The 16,228-nt window shown below is 42.0% G+C and overlaps 1 protein-coding gene across 1 annotated transcript in view; it reads right to left on the reverse strand.

Moving 5' to 3' along the window:
* POLB (DNA polymerase beta) overlaps positions 1–16,228 on the reverse strand; it is a 74,319-nt gene that overhangs the window by 36,629 nt on the left and 21,462 nt on the right. The window contains exons 4-7 of the mRNA XM_082255479.1: positions 14,571–14,645; positions 10,814–10,872; positions 10,434–10,483; positions 8,499–8,550 (exon numbers count right to left, since the gene is read on the reverse strand). Of these exons, the coding sequence (XP_082111605.1) occupies positions 8,499–8,550; positions 10,434–10,483; positions 10,814–10,872; positions 14,571–14,645 (236 nt within the window). The remainder of the gene's footprint in view (positions 1–8,498; positions 8,551–10,433; positions 10,484–10,813; positions 10,873–14,570; positions 14,646–16,228) is intronic.

A 16,228-nucleotide genomic window follows, 5' to 3' on the forward strand; every position in this document is an offset into this window, starting at 1 on the left:
TTTATCCTTACCTACTAACATACATACAACAGAAAAAAAAAAAAAAAAAAAAAAAAAAAATTCTTAGGGAGAGGGAGGGAAGGGAAATATCAATAAACCAGTTTAGAAACAGGGAGAGAAGAAAAAAAAAAAAAAAAAAATCATCATTAATTATAATAATAAGAGCCTACTTATATCATTATGGAACAGGTGACCTTGGCTCACCTACAGCGTCGATCCAGGCTGACCAGACTTTATCAAATTTTTTTGGACAGTTCCTACTACCGTATGTAAAACGGTAGAATGGAAGTGTCTTAGTAACAGCAGCTATCCAGGATAATCGGGTGGGAGGTTCGGGTAACTTCCATCGTAAAAGTATTTCTCTCCTGGCATAAAACAGGGTATATGTAATGCACATTTTAGCATATTTGTCCCCAGCCAGTTCTGCAAGGTTACTCAATAAAGTTACCTTTGGGTCCAAAGGAATCATGATGTCAAAGATTTCGCCAATAGTGTCCGTCACTTCTTTCCAAAAGGTTGCCAGGTCAGGGCATGACCAAACAACATGTAAGAATGTACCTATTTCATGCCCACATCTAATGCACATAGGATCTTTCGTGGGGTATATCCTGGCAAGACGTTGCGGCGTATAATATGCTCTATGTAAGAATTTGAGTTGTATAAATCTGTCCCTAGCCGCTATCATTGAAGGGATATAATTATTAACCGAGTCCTCCCACTCTTCAATGGTCAGATCTGGAATGTCCTCCTTCCATTTATTATAGGTTTTCTCAGGGGACTGACTATGATCTGTTGAGAGTATGAAGTATATTGCAGAGAGAGATTTCCCTATTACCTTAAAAGTTAGCATTTTCTCCAAGGGGTCTGATTCCAGGACAACAGGGCCTTGGAACTGAGCCCGCATAGCATGACTGAGCTGGCGGTAACGAAACCCCATGGTGGGAGGTAATGAATGGGTGGACTGAAGAGCATTAAAGCCTTGAAGTCTTCCATCTTTAATAACATGTTTCATAGTCACAATCCCTCTAGCGGCCCATAACTGTGGATCAGGGAGATGATATAAATGTTTTAAATTAGGATTACCCCACAACGGAGTGTGGGGAGATATATGCAATGGTGTGTTATATATCACCCGCGCCCGAGTCCATATCCGCAGGACAGTCTTCATCAGACTGGATATTTGAGGATGTGCCTGTTCCCCCCGAAAAACAAGATTACTAAGGGCCGCATATGAACCGAGTAGTGCTGCTTCTAGTGTAACTGCAGAGTTAGTTTTGGGCTGGGAGAACCACCACCGGACCGTCACCAGGACAGCCGCCCAAAAATACAATTTAAAGTTAGGAAGCGCTAAACCTCCTCTTGCAAGAGGAAGATATAGCGTGCGTCTTGCGACTCGTGGAGTACGCCCGGCCCATACAAAAGTTGTTACAATACTTTCTAGTCTCGAGAAAAAGGTTCTAGTCATATCAATGGGAGAGTTACGAAAAAGATACAGAAATTTCGGAAGATAATTCATTTTTATTAAGTTAATTCTGCCAACGGGGGACAAGGGAAGCATGCGCCAAGACGCACACTTTTTATTTAATTGTGAAACTAAAGGGTCAATGTTATTTTGCTGATATACCTCCAATGTTGGACCCACTTTGATGCCTAAGTACACGATATCCTGTACCCATTTCAACGGTGTGTGAGTATCAATTAAAGATATCGATGGGTGTAATGGAAAGAGGACGGACTTGGACCAATTAATATTTATGCCTGAAAAACGGCCAAAGATGTCAAATAATTGTAGGGCCCTATGTAATGATGTGGAAGCATCCGCCAAATAGATCAAGGTGTCGTCTGCATATAAAGACAACTTCTCTTCAATGACCCCAACCTTAATGCCTCGGACCTGTGGGTCCGCCCGCAACATAATCGCTAGCGGCTCCAAAGCTAAGGCAAACAAGGCTGGGGATAACGGACATCCCTGTCGGGTGCCCCTCAGTAGAGGGAATTTATCCGACAGAGATGTATTAGTACGGACTCTAGCCGTAGGGTTCTCATAGAGAAGCTTAATCCATGAGACGAAATTAGGGCCGAACCCGAAGCTAGATAGGATCCTCCAGAGAAATGGCCACTCAACAGAATCGAATGCTTTCTCGGCGTCGAGGGAGGCGACCACACCTGTTCCCCCCCCCCGACGCCAAGGCCATATGTGTGAACAATCTCCGGATATTGATATCAGTACCCCGGTCAGGTATGAATCCAGTTTGGTCCGGGTGGATCAATCCTGTAATGACACTATTAAGTCGATTGGCCAAGACTTTTGAAAGGATCTTCCCATCAACATTTAATAAAGAGATAGGTCTGTATGATGAACATAGTGATGGGTCCTTCCCTGGTTTAGGGATCACAACAATAACCGCTTCGCACATTGTTTTAGGGAGTTTCCCATCCTTTAGAGATCCTAGAAGAGTGGCTAATAAATACGGGCCCAAAAGGTCCATATGGGCCTTATAGAATTCAACAGGAATTCCATCCGGTCCTGGTGTTTTATCGGGTTTTAGGGAGGCCACCACTTCCTGGATCTCCAAAAGAGTAATAGGGGCGTCTAGTTTGGCCCTATCTCTATCAGTTAAGACTGGAAAGTCCACTGCCTGTAAATAATGATCAAGTTCATCTCCTGAATAATTAACCTTAGTATTATATAGGGCCCGGTAATAACCAGTGAAGTTGTGATTAATAGTGTCTGGATTAGAGTGAAGAGTACCTGATTGATCCTGAATATGTGCTATACTATACCCACTTGTCTGTTCCCTAGAAATTTGCGCCAGCATTTTACCGTTATACTCGCCATGTACGAAAATATGTTGGGCTTGAAAAAGCAGTTTTTTCTGTGTAAGGGCTGTTCGTATTCCCATTACCTCCCTAGTCAAGGATTGAAATCGTGTATAATGGGTGGGGTCTCTAGTTTGGACATATAGATTTTCCATATCTCTAGCTTCCTTTTCTTTTTGCAATAGATTTGTTCGCCTATATCGTTGGATCTTCCCAATAGCTGTCTGATAATACCCCCGGGTGCAAACCTTAAAAGCTTCCCAGACCATAGCCACTGATGACGTGCCCGGATTTATCTCCCAAAAGGCCGCTATCTGGGGTTCGACTAAAGGGTTTATGTCAGAATCAGCGATCCAATATCTGGATAGGCGCCATAATCTATGAGAGGGGTTACCAGATAATTCCATTTTTAAGAGAAGTGGGGCGTGGTCGGAGATCCCACGAGGAAGAACCCGAATCTCCCGCACCCGAGATAGTAATGACCCACTTGCAAACATTAAGTCAATTCGAGAAAAGGTTTTATAAGTGGCAGAATGGCAGGTATATTCCCTAGCGTGGGGATGGTACCAACGCCATAGGTCTGTCAACCCATAGATCTCAGCCCATTCAAGAAGATCCGATCTAGTGGAAGAATCTCCAGTCATTCTATCCATTTTCGGATCTGGAACCATATTAAAATCCCCCACCATGAGTATATTATCATTCTCATATTTTGCAATTTCTTTAGAAATTTTATATAACAGCCTGATTGAGGCTGGCGGAGGTATATATAACCCTACCAGCAATAAAGTAAAAGATGATATCTGCAGATTGAGCAAAACAAATCGTCCATCCGGGTCCAGGGAGAGACCCATTAGTCTGAACGAGAGAGACTTGTGGATAAGAACGCTGACTCCACGAGAATACGTAGAAAACGTAGAGTGGTAATGATGCCCAACCCACGGTTTCTTAAGAGCCAGCGTTCGAGTACCCAACAAGTGAGTCTCCTGCAAGACACATATGTGGGGCTTAAATGCTTTTAAATATTGAAACACTAAAGAGCGTTTCTGTGGGGAATTCAAACCTCTAGTGTTCCAAGAAATCACCCTTAAAGATTCCATATCCAGTCAAAAAACAATGTATACAACATAATAACAGAAAAAAAAAAAAAAAATTAGTTTTAGTCGACTAAAATGTAGGACGTTTTAGTCGACTAAAATATACTGGAGTTTTAGTCGACTAAATACGGCTAAAACTAAAACACTTTCAGAAGACTAAAATGGGACTAAAACTAAAATGCCATTTTAGTCCTAAGACTAAAACTAAAACTAAATTGAAATTTGCTGCCAAAATTAACACTGGAGTCCAGCTGTGTTTGATTATACTGATTGGACTTGATTAGGAAAGCCACACACCTGTCTATATAAGACCTTCCAGATCACAATGCATGTCAGAGCAAATGAGAATCATGAGGTCAAAAGGAACTGCCTGAAGAGCTCAGAGACAGAATTGTGGCAAGGCACAGATCTGGCCAAGGTTACAAAAAGATTTCTGCTGCACTTAAGGTTCCTAAGAGCACAGTGGCCTCCATAATCCTCAAATGGAAGACGTTTGGGACGACCAGAACCCTTCCTAGAGCTGGCCGTCCGGCCAAACTGAGCTATCGGGGGAGAAGAGCCTTGGTGAGAGAGGTAAAGAAGAACCCAAAGATCACTGTGGCTGAGCTCCAGAGATGCAGTCAGGAGATGGGAGAAAGTTGTAGAAAGTCAACCATCACTGCAGCCCTCCACCAGTCGGGGCTTTATGGCAGAGTGGCCCGACGGAAGCATCTCCTCAGTGTAAGACACATGAAAGCCCGCATGGAGTTTGCTAAAAAACACCTGAAGGACTCCAAGATGGTGAGAAATAAGATTTTCTGGTCTGATGAGACCAAAATAGAACTTTTTGGCCTTAATTCTAAGCGGTATGTGTGAAGAAAACCAGGCACTGCTCATCACCTGTCCAATACAGTCCCAACAGTGAAGCATGGTGGTGGCAGCATCATGCTGTGGGGGTGTTTTTCAGCTGCAGGGACAGGACGACTGGTTGCAATCGAGGGAAAGATGAATGTGGCCAAGTACAGGGATATCCTGGACAAAAACCTTCTCCAGAGTGCTCAGGACCTCAGACTGGGCCGAAGGTTTACCTTCCAACAAGACAATGACCCTAAGCACACAGCTAAAATAACGAAGGAGTGGCTTCACAACAACTCCGTGACTGTTCTTGAATGGCCCAGCCAGAGCCCTGACTTAAACCCAATTGAGCATCTCTGGAGAGACCTAAAAATGGCTGTCCACCAACGTTTACCATCCAACCTGACAGAACTGGAGAGGATCTGCAAGGAGGAATGGCAGAGGATCCCCAAATCCAGGTGTGAAAGACTTGTTGCATCTTTCCCAAAAAGACTCCTGGCTGTATTAGATCAAAAGGGGGCTTCTACTAAATACTGAGCAAAGGGTCTGAATACTTAGGACCATGTGATATTTCAGTTTTTCTTTGTTAATAAATCTGCAACAATGTCAACAATTCTGTGTTTTTCTGTCAGTATGGGGTGCTATGTGTACATTCAGGAGGAAGAAGAATGAACTTAAATGATTTTAGCAAATGGCTGCAATATAACAAAGAGTGAAAAATTTAAGGGGGTCTGAATACTTTCCGTACCCACTGTATATCTATCTAGATCTTTAAAAATGGTGCTCATCTTCTTGCATCTTGTCAATTCATGTTTGGAAAAACTGCAATGCTACAAGCAGGGGAAACTTCTTTGCAGGGCTGGAGATGACGTACCTCGCTGTAGCGAGGTACAGCTGAAGCGGAGTATTCACCATCTAAATACAGCTGCAAGAAAAAGTATGTGAACCCTTTTTAATGGTATGGATTTCTGCACAAATTGGTCATAAAATGTGATCTGATCATCATCTAAGTCGCAACAATAGACAATCACAGTCTGCTTAAACTAATAACACACAAAGAATGAAATGTTGCCATGTTTTTATTGAACACACCATGTAAACATTCACAGTGCAGGTGGAAAAAGTATGTGAACCCTTGGATTTAATAACTGGTTGAACCTCCTTTGGCAGCAATAACTTCAACCAAACGTTTCCTGTAGTTGCAGATCAGATGTGCACAACGGTCAGGAGTAACTCTTGACCATTCCTCTTTACAGAACTGTTTCAGTTCAGCAATATTCTTGGGATGTCTGGTGTGAATCGCTTTCTTGAGGTCATGCCACAGCATCTCAATCGGGTTGAGGTCAGGACTCTGACTGGACCACTTCAGAAGGCGTATTTTCTTCTGTTTAAGCCATTCTGTTGTTGATTTACTTCTATGCTTTGGGTCATTGTCCTGTTGCAACACCCATCTTCTGTTGAGCTTTAGCTGGTAGACAGATGGCCTTAAGTTCTCCTGCAAAATGTCTTGATAAACTTGGGAATTCATTTTTCCTTCGATGATAGCAATCCGTCCAGGCCCTGACGCAGCAAAGCAGCCCAAAACCATGATGCCCCCACCACCATACTTCACAGTTGGGATGAGGTTTTAAAGTTGGTGTGCTGTGCCTCTTTTTCGCCACACATAGTGTTGTGTGTTTCTTCCAAACAGCTAAACTTTGGTTTCATCTGTCCACAGAATATTCTGCCAGTACTGCTGTGGAACATCCAGATGCTCTTGTGCAAACTGTAAACGTGCAGCAATGTTTTGTTTGGACAGCAGTGGCTTCCTCTGTGGTATCCTCCCATGAAATCCATTCTTGTTTAGTGTTTTACATATTGTAGATTCGCTAACAGGGATGTTAGCATTTGCCAGTGACTTTTGTAGGTCTTCAGCTGACACTCTAGGATTCGTCTTCACCTCATTGAGCAGTCTGCGATGTGCTCTTGCAGTCATCTTTACAGGACGGCCACTCCTAGGGAAAGTAGCAGCAGTGCTGAACTTTCTCCATTTATAGAAAACTTGTCTTACCGTGGACTTTTGAACAGCAAGGCTTTTGGAGATACTTTCATAACCCTTTCCAGCTTTATGCAAGTCAACAATTCTTAATCGTAGGTCTTCGGAGAGCTCTTTTGTGCGAGGCATCATTCACATCAGGCAATGCCTCTTGTGAAAAGCAAACCCAGAACTGATGTGTGTTTTTTATAGGACAGGGCAGCTGTAACCAACACTTCCAATCTCATCACATTGATTGGACTCCAGTTGGCTGACATCTCACTCCAATTAGCTCTTGGAGATGTCATTAGTCTAGGGGGTTCACATACTTTTTCCACCTGCACTGTGAATGTTTACATGGTGTGTTCAATAAAAACATGGCAACTTTTCATTCTTTGTGTGTTTATTAGTTTAAGCAGACTGTGATTGTCTATTGTTGTGACTTAGATGATGATGATCAGATCACATTTTATGACCAATTTGTGCAGAAATCCATATCATTCCAAAGGGTTCACATACTTTTTTTTGCAGCTGTAAGATACATAGATAACTGTAAAAAAAAAAAAAAAAAAAAATTTCCAATGAGAAATTGTACAGTGAATCACGAGCACAGGGGCACAAAGTTTAAAATGTGGGTGGAATTCCGCATTAAAGTGTATTGAACCCCAAAATCAAAAATTTCATATAATGCAGTTTACTCTCTCCACACGAGGTGGGCAATAGGAAGATTACAGAAAAAAGCTTGGAAGGAAGATATCCTACTCTACAGTTTCAGAAGTGATAGGACACTGCATTTTCTCATCATCTACGCTTCATCTGTCCGTCTAGCTAAACAGGCCAGTTCCAGTTATATGTGTCCTTCTGCATTGTAGAACTCGGCCGGCATTCTGCCTCCATAATGTTCACAGCAGCCTAGCCTCACAGAGTTGTCCTATACAGCACAATTTAGACTCCTGCTATCATACTATACATTGCAAACTAGCTCCCCACAACTCTACTATAAACTGTAGCCTGGCCTCCCATCTACCTGTTGCAAACTTTTAGGACCTTCCTCCTCTAACTGTATTCTGTGGCCTGGCCACCCATACTATACATTGAGCCTTGTCTTGCACCTCTGTACTATACATTGAACCTGGTCACCTACATCTATACTATACAGTGAACCTAGTCTCCAACCTCCATACTATACACCAAGCCTGACCTACTACTTCAATTATATACAGCTGCCTTCCATCTACATACTATACATTGAATCTAGTCTCATACCTTCTTACTACACAATGAGCCTCGTCTCCTACCTTAATATTTATTAAGGCTTGTCCCCCCACCTCTATACTGTACACTATAGTCTCCATTTCATACACATTAGGCTTGGGCTCTCACCTCCATACTATGCACTAAGCCTGGCCTATCACATCCATAGTATAAAACAGCAGCCTGTCCTATCTCCATCATTCTTTACATTGAGCCTAGTCTTCTACCTTCATAGCATATACAATTCCTGGCCTCCCATCTCCTTACTATATATGGAGTCTGGTCTCCAACCTTTATACTTTATATTGAGTTTGGCCTCCCTCTTTAATAGTGTAAACAGCAGCATGTCTTATCTCTATACTACTGTAAAATGGATATACAACTGCCATAGTATACCCATGAGATGCCTTCTGTACATTCATTATGTAGTGTCCAGAGCATCATACCCAACTTTAGAGATCCAAGACAATGTTACTCACTTTAAACCAATCCGTTGATGATGATTTAATTTATGTTCATTGTTTCTTAGATCTGCAGAGAGAAAAAAAAAAAAAGTGATGTATCCCCTAGAAAACAATAACTTAAATGCTATACATGGCCTTCTAGCAGCCCTCTCATGTCTGACTGCTATTCAAACAAGCATCCCACCCAGAATGGTATCTAAAATGCATAAGTCCTTAAAAATGAGTAATTTTTTACATTTATAATGAAGGATCAATTATTTTAAAAGGATTATGTATCAGATCAACACTACTACTACTACTAATTACTGTTAGGATAAATGCTATGTCCTTTAAATATCAGTTTAAGAGGTGCTTCTGAGATCATTCCAAAATTCATATAAAAAGGAATGTTTGACCTGCAAACTACTTTTGCATTCCCATAGAATTGTAAGGAAGAGAAGCAGTTCTTACATGAACAAAAGCCTGTTGACACATGCCTTTACAATGTCAATGCCATCAGATAAGCGAAGTCCAGCAGTACAGCAGACAATGTTCTCTTCCCCCCCACCTCCATCCTTTGATCATTTTTAAGATAAACTTCATGAATAAAACCAATAAAAAAAGTAAAAAAAAAAAAAAAAAAAAGATGATGAACCTCATTAATTTTCAGCATGTATAGCTACATCTGTTGGGATAAGTTCTCAAATAGAGAATCATTGTTGCAGAATCTCTTTTGTCCAGGACTCCACAGAAAAGAAAAGCGGTTTTAAATGCAAGAGCCTGCCTTTCAGATTCACCAACCTCTGTTTTCTTACACATAATAAATATTTATCTCTGACATGCTGCAGATTGCGCTCTCTTTCCTAAATAAAGGTTTACATAGAATGTAAAAGAAGGAAGGGTTACAGGGAAGGTTGGTGTTTGTTAGGGAAGATTAACATAAGGGGGGGTGCCCTTTTCAATGCAGCAAGAGCTATAGCAAAACTACTAGCAATGTTTTGGTGCAGGAAACCAATGAACCACCATTTAGGCCCCTTTCACACAGGCGGACCGTTCAGATCCGCCTGTCCGTTTTTTTGGCGGATCTGAACGGTCCCCCCATGCATTCCTATGGGGCATCGGATGTCAACGGAGACATGTCCGCTGACATATGACCCGATACGATCTGTCAAATCTGGACGGATCGGATGGCATCGGATGAGAACGGACCGACGGTCCGTTCCCATCTGATTTCCCCCATAGAGATGCATGGGGAACTGACAGCTGTGTCTCCGCACACAGCACGGAGACACAGTTTTCCTCCTGCTGCTCAGCGGGGGATCGGCGGCTCGATCCCCCGCTGAAAAAAACGGACTCCGTCCGACAGACGGAGTGTGTGAAAGGAGCCTTAGGGGACTCTTTTACTTTGCCCATTCAGTGAAAAGAGACAGTGGGGTTAATTTACTAAAACTGGAGAGTGCAAAATCTGGTGCAGCTCTGCATGGTAGCCAATCAAATTCTAACCGCAGCTTGTTAAATTAAGCTTTTACAAAAAAAAAAAAACTGAAAGCTGGTTGGTTTCTATGCAGAGATGCCCCAACCTAATGATACTCAACTTGCCAGTAGTTCTGCGCCACTCATTCCTAAGTAGATACCAGAATTTAAAAGGTTGGTTTTGGGATGCCAAGGGTAGTGATGACATCACTCGCTCTGCCACGTGACAATGTTCGAACCTAGCTTCTTGGTCGCCAGATACAAGCGCTATCAAAATAGAGGAGGTCACATGTTTCACCATTCCCAGAAGCACTGGGTATCACTGCTGGCTGAGGCAGCAGAAGGAGCAGCAGATGAGCACTAGCAACGTATCAAAGGCTTGGGAGGCTGCTCTGAATGGGCAAGGTGACAGTGTCTCTTTAAGGTGACGGTCGTTTACGTGTGTTAGTATTTAAAAAAAAACAAAAAAAAAAAACACAAATACTGAATGAGACTCACCATCTAAAGTCTTTATTCCTTCTTCTACCAATTTGCGAGCAGCTGCCGGCCTGTAACAGAAGTCATGCTAGGTCAAAGAAATACCACCTTACATACTATTGGTTTGTACACAATGCTTTGGAGACAGCTTATAGCAGAGGTGACATATCAGCTTCTACACAATTAGAGGTATTGCGTGACTCTGACTAAAATAATTGCATTGTAAAGGTCCTCTCTCGATGAAGAGGGATTTACCCCCTTTTTTTGTATTAGAAGAGACAACATACCAATACATTTCTTCTGAAGAAGGCATACTGTACTTCTGTTCCTTTGGCCCCTTACACCATTAGCTGAATAAAAACAAAAATGTAATAGGTTTTGAGACTTCAAAATTAACTCACCCGATTCCAGTAACCCTTGTGAGGAAATTGATAGAAGAGCTCGTGTCATCCTGTCGAATCTATTAAACATTCAGTGAACAATTTAACAACTTTAGTCCTGCGCTTTGACTTTCATATAAAAATTTTAGATATAGATAGAGTGTGTATATGTACATGTATTTTTGTACATATATATATATATATAGTGCTCAGTATAAATGAGAACATGTCTTTACAAAAATAAAGAGTTTAACCACTTGCTTACAGTGCACTTTCACTCCCTTCCTGCCCAGGCCAATTTTCAGCTTTCAGCGCTCTCACACTTTGAATGACAATTGCGCGGTCATGCTACACTGTACCCATATGAAATTTTTATCATTTTTTTCACACAAATAGAGCTTTCTTTTGGTGGTATTTAATCACCTCTGGGTTTTTTATTTCTTACAAAAAAAAAAGAAAAAAAGACAGAAAATTTGAAAAAAAAAAAAAAAGTTTTTCTATTTTCTGTGAGTAAATTTTTAAAATAAATACATTTTTCTCCTTGTGCGCTGATGAGGCGGCACTGATAGGCTGCACTGATCAGCACTGATGAGGTGGCACTTATGGGCACTGATGAGTAGGTATTAATATGCCGCACTGATGGGCACTGATAGTCGGCACCGATGAGCACTGATAGGTGGCACTGATGAGCACTGACTGGCAGCACTATGGGCACTGATGCTGGGCAGTAACTGGCACTTTATTTACATTTTGTGTAATCAGGGCACTGATGATCAGTGCCCTGTATACTTGTATTTGTCTTCCCTGTGAGGAGGAGCCGCTGATCGGCTCTCCTTGCCTCACACACTGACAGTGTGAGGCGAGGAGAGCTGAATAACGGCACTTCCTCATGTGACCGGCTGTGATTGGACACAGCCGATCACATGGGTAAAGAGTCATGTCATTGACTCTTTACCGAGATCGGGATTGCGCCGTGTCCTAGCACTGAGGCTGTTTTGGTGCGCCGTCACATGGATAATAGCTACGCCACTCCGCCGTCATTTGACGGTGGGCGGGTAGTAAGTGGTTAAACAAAATCTCAATGAACATGAGAACAACTTCCACAATTTTGACAAAACTGAGTTTTATAGAACATTTGTTTAGATCATTATAAGGTTAATATAAACTTAGAGAACAAAATCTTCAGTTTTACTCAAATACATCCCACAATGAAGACTACTACAGCTAGTATTTTGTATGACCTCCATGATTTGAAAAGGAGAGCACTATGTCTTCACTGCATGGAATAAACAAGTTGGCAACATATTGCAACATCAATCTTTTTCCATTTTTCAAGAACGACCTCTTTTAGAGCCTGGATGCTGAATGGAGAGTGATGCTCAACTTGCCTCTTCAGAATTTCCCATAGGTGTTCAATTGGGTTCAGATCAGGAGACTTACTTGGCCATTGAATCACTTTCATCCTGTTCTTCAGAAATGCAACAGTGGCCTTAGATGTGTTTTGGATCATTGTCATGTCGGAAAAGAGCACAACGACCAAGGGCACAGAGTGATAGTAGCATCTTCTCTTTCAATATAGAGCAGCACATCTGTGAATTTATGATACCATCAATGAAATGCAGCTCCCCGACACAAGCAGCACTCATGGAGCCCCACAGAAGTAAGGACACTGCCACCGCCATGTTTCACTTTAGGCACCATGAATTTTTCTTTTTACTCCTCACCCTTGCAATGCCATACAGTTTTTCAGCATGGACCCTAGGAGGGCTTTTTTGTGCCTGGGCTTTAGGAGAGGCTTCCTTCGCAGACAACACCCATGCATACCATGCCTCTGCAGTGTACCCAGTGTTGTGTCACAGGAAACAATCACCCTAGTTTGGCTTTCTACGCCTTTAGCAAACCTGCAGTGAACTTGCAATTTTCTTCAACCCTTCTCATCAGAAGATGCTCCTGTCGAGGTTTTAATTTCCGTGGTCTCTGTAAGATGGTTGCAGTTCCATCTTTGTTAAACTTTTGCTTCAGTATTCTGACTGATAAGTAAAGCTTTGCTGAGCTTCTTGTAGCCTTCACCTTACTTGTGTAAAGAAATTTTTTTTTTTTTTTTTCAGGCCTTGTGACATTTCTCTTCCATGTGGCACCATTGCTGACAGCATGAAATGGGAAGGGGTTTTCTTTGTTAAATACTGCCCTTTTAAAATCAACTGTCTGCAGGACACTTGTTTAACAATTTGCCGACCGCCAGCAGTACAGATATTGTGGCAAGTCGGCTCTATTGCACGAAACAAAGTACCTGTATGTTGTTTCATGCAATAGCAAGTGGGGGAGCAAATCAGCGGGTCCGGTAGACACAATGTCCGCCAGTCACCCGCGATCACTCCCCATAGAGACAGAACCACTGTCTGCTGATGTAAACAAGGCAGACCGCGGTTCTGTCAGAGATGAACACAGTGATCTTGTTTTCCTGCTATTTAGGAACAGGAATCTATGTGTTCATCTAGTGAGTCCATCCCCCACACAGTTCGAAAGCATTTCCTTGGGACACACTTAACCCTTTGATTGCCCCTGGTGGTAACCCCTTCCCTGCCAGTGTCATTAGTACAGTAACAATGCATATTTTTAGCACTGATTACTGTAGTAATGTCACTGGTCCCCTCAAAAGTGCCAGTCAGGTGTCTGATCTGTCCCCCGTAATGTCGCAGCCCGCTAAAAATCGCTGATCACTGCCATTACTAGTAAAAAAATTAAAATAAATAAAAATGCCATAAATCTATCCCCACAACAAATATGTATCTGTATTACCTTCTGTGCATGCACAGGGCACACCCAAATTACGTATGGGCGTGCGGATCGCATTGTTTACAGTGCGATGAGGCGGCGTTTTGGCGGGCCGTGCATGCACGATGGATGTGAACTGGCAATCTTTGTTGTGGGAAATTTACCTAATAAAAAGAAGTGTATGAGATAATGCCATTTAGAGCCTCTGAAGCAGCCGGGACTCCCGGCGAAACCAGTCAGGCTTTTGTTTGCCTGTCCATTGGCCATCCCTTTATCTTTTTCTGGAGATATGATTGAGAAAGCCCTGGCATCTATTATGGAATGCATAAGACTAACCAACCATCCCCCTCTTCCAAGGATGAGTATCTTATTTTATACTTCTTTACAAGAGGGAGTGATACATGTGAGCAATAACATTGTTGCCCTTTCTTGGAGGTTGCTCACTATGAAGATAAATTTGCATTTGGTTTCTGGGGCAAAAACAGTGACCAATAGATGTACCCCGCATATACGCCGTTTCAGAGACCATATGCAAGCAATCAGTAGCATGTCTATACAAGAAATGTGGGACTGCATCTTTGTGGACTTTGCTTGCTCACCATTAAGACAAACATAGCATTAAGATTTCTGGGGCAAGGACTGTGACCAATAGATATACCCTATATACCATTGCAGAAACCATATGCAAGATGCTAATGACATTTTTATATGGGAAAAATAACTGGAGAGATGGATTGGTGTTATCACAATTTCCACATGGTCTGATCAGAGCACGCTTGTATTCACTGAAAAAGATACAAGGCATTCTGTAATTGGTTGTCAATATTCAGAAGGGCAGCCACTTGGCACAGGAACCCAAAAGACCACATTGATCCCTGTAGTAGTGTTTCCACAGTGGTCCCATGGGTATAAAATAAGTACACTTACACTGGTCCAAGCTGTAACAATGCGATTATGCAATAAAAACAATACCCAGAGTCAAGGTTTAAGAACAGCTTATTACCTTTTCAAGTTTGCGCAATTTTCCTGTAGCCAAAAATTCATCTATCTTCTCTGCTATTTTGGCTCCAACACCATCCTGAAAGAAAATTTAAGTAAAAATACTGCATAAACTAATCAATAAAAGTGCACGCTGTCATGTCTGCCGATAAACAGACTGGGAAAAAATGTCCAATATAAGCAAAGCTTTGCAAGGCCTGACTGAGCCATAAATCACTGAGTAAATAGGACTATCCTTTTTTTTTTAATTAATTTTTTTATTGCTGTAAGCTCAATAACTGTCGATGTAGTCAAAACATATTTGTTCAAGCTTTCAGTTTCCAATAGTATTAAAGCGTATGTAAACCTTAAAAAAATGAGTTTTTCTAATTTGCTCTGCTCTGGTTTGGTAAATATACAATTTAAATTGTTTTGTTAAATCGGTTGGATAAGAACAAAAAATACCTGTTGATCCTGCTAGAAATCTTGTGAACCAATAGAATCCTCCACTTTGATAATTTATTTGTTGGTATTGTTGGCAGTTCTCTATAAGAGGCAACAAAACACCTACCCCATTTGTTGTAGAGAGGAGAGGGGGGGGGGGGTGTATTCTATAGTACATTCAGAGTGCCAAAACTGCTCCTCCTCCACAGATACAGTATGTTTGTTAGGTGTGTTGTTATCCTAGGACAGGTAGTGCGTTATTCATAGGATCACCAGGTGGAAATAAAGGGAAAAATGGCTGAAAAAAGAAACTAATGCAGTCACTACATCTAAGGACTGCTAAGCTGTGAAATATTACATTGTTTTTCTTGGGTTTAGATACTCGAAGTTTAAAACTTTGGCAAACCATGTTTACAGTTTTACTTGCCAAAGGAATTTTGAATTCTGTACAGCCAATCTTTTGCGTTACACACCATCTCAACACTGTACAAGACGACAAGTGTCACATGTAGTTGCTGTCTGAGGGCCCATTCACACTTGTGCATTATGGCAGTGTGCGCTAAATTACATATCAATGCTCTAAAACACACGTGAACGCTCGTTATCACAACACACGGCATTGAATCTGCTCTATGTATAATGCGTTTCGGTGCCACTTATGAACAATATCCCACCACATTTTACAATAGAGCTGAACACACTGCATCACATTGTGTGTTGTGGTGCACTGGGCTTTTAAAAAAGGATCAGGTATATTTTTGCATTTGTTAAGGTGTTGTTCTTGGAAAGCCCCCTAAAAATCACTGCGTTTAGGAGAGATAATTAATCTTGACAAGAACAGAAGCCACAACCAGAGCCGAGACAAAAGGCGGGCAGAAGGGGCGACTGGGAGCCATGGAGATTTTGAGGAGCTGTGCTAGAATGGGTGATGGGGGGGGGGGTTGTACTAGGAGAGGAAATTGAGTGTTAGAGGAATTGGGCTGGGGGGGGGGGGGGTTTGGGGAGGAGAGGATTTGAGCTGGGAAGGGGGGTTTGTACTGGAAGAGGGGGAACTATTTTAGCTTGAGGGTAAATTTTGGCTTGCAAAGGGAATTTATGCTTAGGGGGTAAGTGTGAAGAGAAGTGCTCAAATTTTTTTTGGGAGGAGGGAGAGGATTTTTGCAGACACATAACATCTGGTTACTTCGCCCTGGGCGCTAGATGACCTTGTCCCAAAACTGGTCACAACCCTATGGAGAG

This window comes from Pelophylax lessonae (genome assembly GCF_965119305.1).
Source record: "Pelophylax lessonae genome assembly, chromosome: 4".
In the NCBI taxonomy this organism is placed as follows: Eukaryota; Metazoa; Chordata; class Amphibia; order Anura; family Ranidae; genus Pelophylax; species Pelophylax lessonae.